The sequence below is a fragment of the Gorilla gorilla genome, chromosome 5 (assembly GCF_029281585.2).
Source record: "Gorilla gorilla gorilla isolate KB3781 chromosome 5, NHGRI_mGorGor1-v2.1_pri, whole genome shotgun sequence".
NCBI classification, from domain to species: domain Eukaryota; kingdom Metazoa; phylum Chordata; class Mammalia; order Primates; family Hominidae; genus Gorilla; species Gorilla gorilla.
In genome coordinates this window covers 135,110,540-135,121,764 of record NC_073229.2, presented here as the reverse complement: position 1 = coordinate 135,121,764, position 11,225 = coordinate 135,110,540, and the positions used below count along the sequence as shown (strand labels likewise).

The 11,225-nt window shown below is 45.8% G+C and overlaps 1 protein-coding gene and 1 non-coding gene across 2 annotated transcripts; both read right to left on the bottom strand.

The window, feature by feature from the left end:
• Positions 1 to 1,298: 1,298 nt before the first annotated feature.
• On the bottom strand, positions 1,299 to 10,779 carry GTF3C6 (general transcription factor IIIC subunit 6). Its single transcript, XM_019030205.3, has 6 exons — positions 10,376 to 10,779; positions 9,950 to 10,030; positions 8,723 to 8,786; positions 8,584 to 8,628; positions 6,675 to 6,788; positions 1,299 to 1,661 (listed from the first exon to the last, which is right to left on the bottom strand). Exons 1-6 carry the CDS (start codon positions 10,430 to 10,432, stop codon positions 1,381 to 1,383), a joined length of 642 nt encoding a protein of 213 aa, XP_018885750.1. The 5' UTR covers positions 10,433 to 10,779; the 3' UTR covers positions 1,299 to 1,380.
• On the bottom strand, positions 5,619 to 5,722 carry LOC115935179 (small nucleolar RNA U13). Its single transcript, XR_004070879.1, has one exon. It is a non-coding gene; the product is annotated as a small nucleolar RNA U13 (small nucleolar RNA).
• Positions 10,780 to 11,225: the final 446 nt, after the last annotated feature.

Here is an 11,225-nt window from a genome sequence, read left to right as displayed (position 1 = left end):
TACTGGGAAGTGAGGAGCCCCTCTGCCCGGCCACCACCCCGTCTGGGAGGTGTACCCAACAGCTCATTGAGAACGGGCCATGAAGACAATGGCGGTTTTGTGGAATAGAGAGGGGAGAAAGGTGGGGAAAAGATTGGGAAATCGGATGGTTGCCGTGTCTGTGTAGAACGAGGTAGACATGGGAGACTTCATTTTGTTCTGTACTAAGAAAAATTATTCTGCCTTGGGATCCTGTTGATCTGTGACCTTACCCCCAACCCTGTGCTCTCTGAAACATGTGCTGTATCCACTCAGGGTTGAATGGATTAAGGGCGGTGCAAGATGTGCTTTGTTAACCAGATGCTTGAAGGCAGCATGCTAGTTAAGAGTCATCACCACTCCCTAATCTCAAGTACCCAGGGACACAAACACTGCGGAAGGCTGCAAGGTCCTCTGCCTAGGAAAACCAGAGAACTTTGTTCACTTGTTTATCTGCTGACCTTCCCTCCACTATTGTCCTGTGACCCTGCCAAATCCCCCTCTGCAAGAAACACCCAAGAATGATCAATAAAAAAATTAAAAAAAATAAAAATATTTCATTTTACTTTTTTTTTTTTGAGACAGTGTCTTGCTCTGTCGCCCAGGCTGGATTGCAGTGGCGCGGCTCACTGCAAGCTTCACCTGCCGGGTTCACGCCATTCTCCTGCCTCAGCCTCCCAAGTAGCTGGGACTACGGGCGCCCCCACCACGCCTGGCTAATTTTGTGTATTTTTAGTAGAGACGGGTTTTCACCGTGTTAGCCAGGATAGTCTTGATCTCCTGACTTCATGATTCACCCACCTCAGCCTCCCAAAGTGCTGGTATTACAGGCGTGAGCCACCGCGCCCGGCCTCATTTTACTTATTTTTTTGAGACGGTCTCACTGTGTCACCCAGGCGAGAGTACAGAGGTGCAAACACAGCTCACTGCAGCCTCGAGTTCCCAGTCCCAGGCCATCCTCCCAGGTCAGCTGCCCAGTAGCTGGTACCATAGGCGCACGACACTATGTCCAGCTAATTCTAAAAAATTTTTTGTAGAGACAGGGCCTCCCTATGTTACGCAGACTGGTCTCAAACTCCTAGGGTGCTCAAGTGATCCTCCCACCTCAGCTTCCCAAAGTGCTGAGATTACAGGTGTGAGCCACTGCACCCAGCCTAAACTGTATTTTAAAAATCCAACTCATGTCTGGTCCCAAATGATTCTGGTAAAATAAGTTGTGTTATGACTGGATATGTGTGTATAGCCAATAAAATGCAATAAAATATTAAAAGACTGAAAGCTACACAGCAATTATTTTTATGTAACAACTCTAAAAAGTTCTTGACAAGTTATTATGAGAAACATTTCATCTAGGAGTGATTTCTAAGGCAGCATTTGAGTTTCCATAAAAACAGAACCTTCTGTCTCAGAAGGTATATCAATAAGAGGACCAGAATCTTCTATTTCCAAGTGCATTGGTTTCTCCTGTTCACAACTCAGGTTTGAACTGTCGTTCATTTGAATCTCTTCCTCTTCCAATTCCAAAGATTTATCTGGGGCTGAAGCTATCACTTCTTCATCTTCATTTTCATGTAGAAAGTTACAAATCATGTTGGGTCGATAGGAGAAATCATTATCCTTTATTTGCAGCCATTCCACCCCACCTAATTTGGAGGGGATGAGGAATAAACAAAAAAAGAAACAAAAAATGAATTTTAGTATATTTTTCTTTAATTTAAATTTCTATCCTATGAATACATGTGAAACTGAAAGCCTAACATAAACCAAGAAATATGGTGTCTGTAACTACTGATAAAATATAATTTGCATCTTCTCTGGAGACCTTGGAATGCCTATTAGGTAGGTACCATCAAAATCACTACACGTTACCAACTTTGATTACTATTCCATGCCTTTTTCCAGAATTCATTTCTCAGCTCATTCTAAGAAATAATTTGAGCACTCTCTGCCATCTCATGCCTTCAAGGAAACTTATCACTTCCCTACAATTTTTTTTTTTTTTTTTAAGACAAAGTCTCACTCTGTCACCCAGCCTGGAGTGCAGTGGGTACGATCTTGGCTCAGTGCAACCTCCGCCTCCCTGGTTCAAGCGATTCTTGTGCCTCAGCCCCCTGAGTAGCTGGGATTATAGGTGTGTGCCACCATGCCTGGCTCATTTTTGTATTTCAATAGAGACGGAATTTCACTATGTTGGCCAGGCTGGTCTCAAACTCCTGACTTCAAGCCATCCACCCGCCTCACCTCCCAAAGTGCTGGGATCACAGGCATGACCCACTGCACCTGGTTATTAGTCCTTTTTCTTCCAATTCAGCTTCAACTATAGATGTTCATATTTTTTTCCTGCAATAACATTGTTCTCCTAGTCAGCCAGGCTCAAAATCTTGAAGCTTTCCTTTATTCTGTTATTTAGTATAGTACTTAAAATAGAATGAATTTGATGTTCACTCTTATTCATCCATGTCTGTTTCAATGTAATTTACTTTAGAATGCAAGTTCCTAGAAGGTAAGGGTCACACTTCCTCTGTCCTGTTTTGCCTCCAGCATGTAGCCGTGTTTGGTAGCCAGACTGCAAGATGGTCCCCAATGATCTTCACCTTCCTGGTATTCATGCCCCTGTGTAGTCCTGTCCCATACTGAATAGGATATTGTGGAAATGACAAGACTGTGACTTTTTTTTTCTTTGAGATGGAGTCTCGCTTTGTCACCCAGGCTGGAGTGCAGTAGCATGATCTCGGCTCACTGCAACCTCTGCCTCCTGGGTTCAAGCAATTCTCCCACCTCAGCCTCCCGAGTAGCTGGGATTACAGGTGCATGCCACCATACCTGGCTAATTTTTTGTATCTTTAGTAGAAATGGGGGTCTCACCATATTGGCCAGGCTGGTCTTGAACTCCTGACCTCAAGTGATCCGCCTGCCTTGGCCTCCCAAAGTGCTGGGATTACAGGCGTGAGCCACCACGCCTAGCCAAGACTGTGACTTCTAAGGCTAGTTCATAAAAGACACTGTGGCTTCTACCTTGTTTTCTTGGAATACTTTATCTGAGAGAAGCCAGCTGCCATATCAGGAGGACATTCAAACAGTCTTGTGAGGAGGACAACATGTCAAGGAACTGAGGCCTCCTGCCAACAACCAAAACAAATTTACAAGCCATATGAATAAGCCATTTTACTTCCAGCATTAGTCAAGCCTTCAGATGACTGCAGCCTAGATAACATTTTGACTGCAACCTTATCGGAGACCTGGAGCCAGAACCACCTACCTAAACTGCTCCCAAATTCCTGATTCACGGAAACTGTAAGATACTGGTTTTTTGTTGTTGTTTTAAGCTGTCAAGTTTAGGGGTAATTTGTTATGCAGCAGTAGGTAACCAATGCAGACTCGAATTGTTGGTTGCTCATTTATTTGACTAAACAAAACACCCAAATATTCCCAAAGATCTGTCAGATTATTAAAGACTAGGAAGAGGAAACTCACTCTAATAAGAATATCCCAATGATAGCTAAGCTTATGACACAAGTCAGCCTTTCAAGTTTATTCTAGAACCTAGTACCTCTTTCTTCCTATAATTATTACAAGGTGCCTAAAAAAGGGGATAGTTCAGGGATATACATAATAGGAACAAGGGTTTATTATATAGTTGTATATAGGTGATACAATTAATTTTATAAGATCAATGTACCTTCAAATGTTCATTCCTTGTTAAGCTATAAATACTCATCATGAGAATCTTATTTACTAGAGTTTCAAATATGTTGTTGAGCAGTGAACTTTTAAACCAACAAATTATTATTTGTTCAACTCCACAAACATGTGTCTGCTTCAGGTGAAAGAAGCACTAGTCTAAAAGTCTCTAGTATGTGGTGACTAGCAAGTGAAGAAGAACAAGTGGATGCAAATTAAGAACTCATCACTGTAATCCCAACACTTTGGGAGGCTGAGGCGGGAGGATCACTTGAGCCCAGGAGTTTGAGACCAGCTGGGTAACATAGTAAGACCCTGTCTCTATTTAAAAAAAAAAAAAAAAAAGGTTGGGTGCGGTGGTGCACACCTGTAATCCCAACACTTTGGGAGGCTGAGGTGGGTGGATCACTTGAGGTCGGGAGTTCGAGACCAGCCTGACCAACATGGAGAAACCCCATCTCTCTACTAAAAATACCAAATTAGCTGGGCGTGGTGGTGCGTGCCTGTAATCCCAGCTACTCAGGAGGCTGAGGCAGGAGAATTACTTCAACCCAGGAGGCGGAGGTTGCAGTGAGCTGAGATTGCACTACTGTACTCCAGCCTGGGCAACAAGAGCGAAATTCGTCTCCAAAAAAAAAAAAAAGAAAAAAAACTCCATCTCTACTAAAAATTAGCCGGGCATGGTGGTGGGCACCTGTAATCCCAGCTACTCAGGAGGCTGAGGAATGAGAATCACTTGAACCTGGGAGGCAGAGGTTGCAGTGAGCTGAGATCACGCCACTGCACTCCAGCCTGGGGGATAGAGTAAGACTCTGTCTCCAGAAAAGAAAAAAAGAAAAATGTCAAAAGAAAAAGAAAGGCTGGGCACAGTGGTCTCTTCAGGAGTTCTAGGCAAGCCCGGGCAACAGGGCGAGACTCCATCTCTACTAAAAATACAAAGGCCGGGTGCGGCATCTCACGCCTGTAATCCCAGCACTTTGGGAGGCTGAGGCAGGCAGATCATGAAGTCAGTTCCAGACCAGCCTGACCAACATGGTGAAACCCTGTCTCTACTAAAAATACAAAAATTAGCTGGGCATGGTGGCATGCGCCTGTAGTCTCAGCTACTCAGGAGGGTGAGGCAGGAGAATCGCTTGAACCTGGGAGGTGGAGGTTGCAGTAAGCAGAGATCGCGCCACTGCACTCCAGCCTGGGCGACGGAGTGAAACTACATCTCAAAAAAAAAAAAGAAAAAAACAAAAAAAGAAATAGCCAGGCATGGTGGAACACACCTGTGGTCCCAACTACTGGGGAGGCTGAGGTAGGGGGATCGGGGGCAGAGGTCACAGTGAGCCAACATCGCACCACTGCATTCCAGCCTGGGTGACAGGGTGAGACCCTGTCTCAAATAAAACAATTAAATAATAATAATAACAACAAAAACTAGACTGAGGACTAACAACTGTGGTCCTACAGTCTCCCCCACATTTAAAGCCAGGTTTTGGCCAGGGGCGGTGGCTCACACCTGTAATCCCAGCACTTTGGGAGGCCGAGGCGGGTTGATCATCTGAGGTCAGGAGTTCAAGACCAGCCTGGCCAACATGGCAAAGCCCTGTCTCTAATAAAAATACAAAAATCATCCAGGCCTAGTGGTGCATGCCTGTAATCCCAGCTACTCGGGAGGCTGAGGCAGAAAAATCACTTGCACCCAGGAGGTGGAGATTGCAGTGAGCCAAGATGGCTCCACTGTACTCCAGCCTGAGTGACAGAGCGAGACTGTCTCCAAAAAAAAAAAAAAAAAAAAAACCCAGCTTTTTCCAGCTGTGAGCCTGCTGAAGGCTGCTGCAGCTGCCAGAAGTTTCCAGGGGATTTCACCTTGGGAATTCAGAACTATTGTGATCATATCCACTTTGCTCACAAGGAAGTTTTTTCCCCCCACACATCAGACAGGTAATATGCTGACATCATAACAAGGTTTGAGGGAGGCACATCTTACACATGAATGTAAAAACATAATCATCATGCTTATGAACTACAAAAAGATACAAGGAAGTTTTTAATTAAAGAGGGGAGAGGGGGAAGGAGAAGAGAGAGACAGAGAACCACTACTGAATTCCCTAGGGCTTAGATACCAAGTTTCTTCAAAAACTCCTCAGTCATTTCCAATGCCAAGCAGATAAAAGATTTCTATGTCCCCAGTGCCCTAAGCTATATGAGAGTTCAACTGAATTTTAACTCTGCTTGGTACTTTAGATGGAGTACCCTCAATTTTAATATATTAAACATATTATGAGGCCAGGCACAGTGGCTCACACCTGTAATTGCAGCACTTTGTAGGCCAAGGTAGGTGGATCACTTGAGGTCAGGAGTTTAAGACCAGCCTGGCCAACACGGTAAAATCCGTTCTCTACTAAAAAAATTAGCCGGGCGTGGCCAGGCACCGGTAGCTCACGCCTGTAATCCCAGCACTTTGGGAAGCCAAGGCGGGCGGATCATGAGGTCAAGAGATCGAGACCATCCTGGCCAACATTGTAAAACCCCGCCTATACTAAAAATACGAAAATTAGCTGGCCCTGGTGGTGCGTGCCTGTAGTCCCACCTACTCTGGAGGCTGAGGCAGCAGAATCCCTTGAACCCGGGAGGCAGAGGTTGCAGTGAGCCGAGATCGCGACACTGCACTCCGGCCCAGGCGACAGTGCGAGACTCCGTCTCGATAAGAAAAAAGAAAAAAAAAAAATTAGCTGGGCGTGGTGGTGGGTGCCTGTAATCCCTGTTGCTCAGGAGCCTGGGGAAAGAGAATTGCTTGAGCCCAGGAGGCGGAGGTGGCAGTGAGCCGAGATTGTGCCAGTGCATTCCAGCCTGGGTGACAGAGCAAGACTGTCTGAAAAAACAAAAATCATGTATAGTTATTACTAAAAAGTACAAGGACTGTCCTGGCATCAATGTATCATTGTCAAAGCCAGGATCACCTATTTTCAGAGAATAAGGGAACTAACCTATGTTTTCTTCTCCTTCCTTCTTCTCTGTCAGGAGAGTTCTTGTCATGCTGAGCTTCTTCATTGTATGGCATTTATATTTTAGCACTGTTTTATTATTGCCTTCTGTATCAGCTAGAACAGAAATGAACAACATTATTATACTTCTTATGCCATCAAATAAAACAAAGATGAAGCCTTAGTAATTCCAGTGTAGGGAGTCAGATTAAACTACTTCCTGTCAAGATAGTGTAGTAAATTCAAGGTATAACTCATCCCTCCTGCTCCAAGCATAGAAAAATGATAGATAAAATACATTAACAGGCTGGGCACGGTGGCTCACACCTGTAATCCCTGCACTTTGGGAGGCCAAGGCGAGTGGTTCACCTGAGGTCAGGAGTTTGAGACCGGCCTAGCCAACATGATGAAATCCCATCTCTACTAAAAATACAAAAAATTAGCTGGGCATGGTGGCACACGCCTGTAATCCCAGCTACTCGGGAGGCTGAGACAGGAGAAATGCTTGAACCCAGGAGGCGGAGGTTGCAGTGAGCAGAGATTGCACCACTGCACTCCAGCCTGGGCAACAAAAGCAAAACTCTGTCCCAAGAAAAAAAAAAAAATACGTTAACAGTTGAAAGCACAACTGCATTCAAAAGTAACAAACATCTTCAAGGGACAGAAACACAGAGTTATGAGTGAGATTAAACCCATAGGTCTAACAGGCTTCATCCTTGAAATGGAAATTGGGGCCAGGAATTTTACCCTACAGCGTACTGGGATCTAAAATTCTACCAATCAAATTAAGGACCAAAGTCAGACTTAACTACCTGAAGCCAAAGTATGGAGTAGGGACATTCTCAATCATGAAAGCCTGAGGAAAAAAATTGCTGCCAACCTGCTGCCTGGAGTTGAAACTTTCAGAAAACTGTATGCCTAGGCAGGAGGGAGGATGAGGCCCTTGAGCCAAGGATATGAAGCACAGACACTTCCATACATTGCTACTGTGAGTGTAAATTGATACCATACTTTAGAAAGTAGGCTGCTTTGCCTATGAAGTAGCCCTTCTTTTATTCCTTGGCCAGGAGCGGTAGCTCACACCTGTAATCCCAGCACTTTGAGAGGCCAAGGCAGGCAGATCACTTGAGGTCAGGAGTTTGAGATCAGTCTGGCCAACATGGTGAAACCCCATCTCTACTAAAAATACAAAAATTACCCAGGCGTGGTGGCAGGCGCCTGTAATCCCAGCTACTCGGGAGGCTGAGGCAGGAGAATTGCTTGAACCTGGGAGGTGGAGGTTGCAGTGAGCCGAGATTGCACCACTGCACTCCAGCCTGGGTGACAGAGTGAGACTCTGTCTCAAAAAAAAAAAAAAAAAAGAATTCAGGAGAGTGATCATCTCTGAAGACAGAGGGAAAGAAGTAAGTTTGGAAAGGGGGATAGAAGGACTTCAAATGTATCTGGAATGGGTTTTTTTGTTTGTTTTTGGGATACAGTCTATCTAGCTCTGTTGCCCAGGCTGGAGTGCACTGGTGCGATCTCGGCTCACTGCAACCTCCACCTCCCGGGTTCAAGCAATTCTCGTGCCTCAGTCTCCCGAGTAGCTGGGAAGCACATGCCACCATACCCAGCTAATTTTTGTATTTTTAGTATAAATGAGGTTTTGCCATGTTGGCCAGGCTGGTCTCGAACTCCTGGCCTCAAGTAATCTGCCCGCCTTGGCCTCCCAAAGTGCTGGGATTACAGGATTGAGCTACCTGGCCCAGCCTGGCATGTTTTTTTTTTTTTAACTATAATCTGAGTCACGTTTGGGAAAATGATAGGATATGATACAGCTAGACAGTGGATACACGAGATATTTAATATTTATTATGCTTAAGTATGATTGAAATAGTTCGTATTAAAAAGGGCTGGGCTAGCAATCACTTACCATGTTCAACATTTTCTTCAAATATAACACAGGTCCCAAGAGTGTCTGCAGAAAAATACAAAGGCAAATTGTTGAGAAGAGCTACCATCTCTGAAAAGCCCATATCAGAAAGAGTTCCATCTATCTGACATCCTCCTACCTTCATACTCCCCAGCAAAGACACAGCTGTCCACTTGCAGAATGGGCCTCTCAGTGTCAATGCCCTACAACAGAATAAAGGATCATAAAAAAAAAACATCATTAGAAAAAGGCTTCAACATTGTAACCTTGCTACCAAGGAAACTAATCTCCAAAACTGGGGAACCTCTAGAGCATCTTGTCCTACCAAGTACAGGATAAACTACAACTGCTCTGATCACAGCAGTTACAACCTGAAGACTACTTAATTCATACTCAAGTAACAAGGTTTATTTCAATCAACATCCTGTTCAAGAGTAAGCTAAAAACAGAGGAAGTTTTGTCAACAGTAGTGCAAAGAGTCTATCTGTCATCTATTTATTTTTTGAGACAGTGTCTAGCTCTGTCACCCAGGCTGGAATGCAGTGGCATGATCATGTTCAGGCAATCCTCCCACCTCAGCCTCCTGAGCAGCAGGGACCACAGGCGCATGCTACCATCCCCAGCTAATTTATTATTATTTTTATTTATTTTTTATTTATTGAGATGGAGTTTTGCCCTTTGTTGCCCAGGCTGGAGTACAGTGGCGCGATCTCAGCTCACTGCAACCTCTGCCTCCAGGGATCACGCGATTCTCCTGTCTCAGCCTCCCGAGTAGCTGGGATTACAGGCGCCCACCACCATGCCTGGCTAATTTTTGTATTTTAGTAGAGACGCGGTTACACCATGTTGGCCAGGCTGGTCTCGAACTCCTGACCTCGTGATCTACCCGCCTCGGCCTCCCAGTATTGGGATTACAGGCGTGAGCCACCGCGCCTGGCCATTTTTTATTATTATTATTGTAGAGAAGGGGTCTTGTTATGTTGCCTAGGATGGTCTCCAATTCCTGGGCTGAAGTGATCCTCCCACCTCTGCCTCCCAAAGTGCTGAGAATACAGGTATATATGTACTGTTCCATATCACAATGTTACTTCTTCCAAATCTGTAACTTTCTCTTCAGCCACACATTCAAACAGGCAAGCAAAGTTAGCCATTTTCTCCTATCTGCTCCCATAGTCCCCGCTGTACTTCTACATTATACTTAATTATATATTAATTAATTATACTTAGTATACTTCTTATCCTTAGAGTTCACTACTTTGTAAGGTGAAATAAATATATCAATACTTGCGGATAGGTATTTCACCATTGATTCTTGTTTTACATTTAAGAAACTCTAGAACAATCCCCCCAAGTCTAGAAAACTCACCAAAACCTTGCATTTATTTTCACATTTTGAGAGGAAGTCTGAATCAATAATTCCTGATAATTCCACCAGAACCAACTGCTCCTGGTGAAAGAAAGAGGGGTTAACATGCTAGCACGCGAGCGGGCAAGAGGGAGCAACTAGCAAAAGAAGCCAAATTTCCCACATTTGTGAAAACCGGACCCTGTTTTCAGCAAGAGGAAACTACGCTACCTAAGGTAACTTCCCGGTACTTCCCATCCCAAGTACGGGGTGACGATTAGGGCTAAGGTCCCAAGCTGCCCGGCTCCTCGCGCCCAGGAGCAAGAAGCCGGTGAGGAGCAGCGGGGCCTCCCTCCGGCCCGCAGCCCCTCAACTCCCTTCCCCACACACAGCCAGCACAGGCATCACCGCCACTGCGGTGCAGGCTTTTGGCGTAGCGCTTACTACCTCCTCTTCCTCGTCTTCTCCGTCCTCTGGACCCCGCTCGTCCGCCGCCGCCGCCATGGTCCCGCGGCGCCTCGCCTCCTAGTCACTGGCCACGCCCGCCCGGAGCCGCCATCTTGAGTACGGGCTTCAGTTCCGAGGTGAAGCAGCTTATTGGGTTCCTGCCGCTCCGCTCCTCGCCGCGCAAATTGCTTCTGCCAGAACTCGAGATGTCGGCTTCCGGCGGGCGGGTGGCTACGGGCGCCGAGAGCGGCGGTACCCACGTGGAGACTCGCCACGGGCCTCCTCCTTTCTCGGTACCTCAGAGCAGGGGCTGGGGGTGGGCTGCCGTAGGCAGCGGAGCCCGCTCGGTCACGCAAGAGAGGCCCTGCGACCTAGGGAGTCGCCGGGCTCCCGGCCCCGCTGGCGGGGAGGACTGGCAAGGCAGAGGGGGTAAAGGTGAAAACAAGGAAACCATGGTTTCAGGCGGATCATGGACAGAAAGGCCTTGTGTTTGACCCGAGCACATTTCTTGGAAAGAAATTCTTAATATTGTGTGAGCGCTCATCCTCAATTCAACGTACCCCAAGCCAAGTTAAAGGCACATTCAGTTTAACACTAGTGAGCGCCTACACAGTAAAAAGCACTGCACCAGGAGCTATGAAAAATAGAAAGTGGGCTTAAGTTTCAGGCCTGCAGGAGCATAAGATCTGTGAGAGGTACATAAATGGATCCAAGCAAGTGCTGTAAGAGATACACATTGTTATAGGAACACAGAGACCTGGGCAAGAGAAGTTTGAACAGAATTTTCAGAAGTATCCCATAGATGTTTCTGATTATGAAAGAAACCGTCTTCGTACTTGCGATAGCGTAA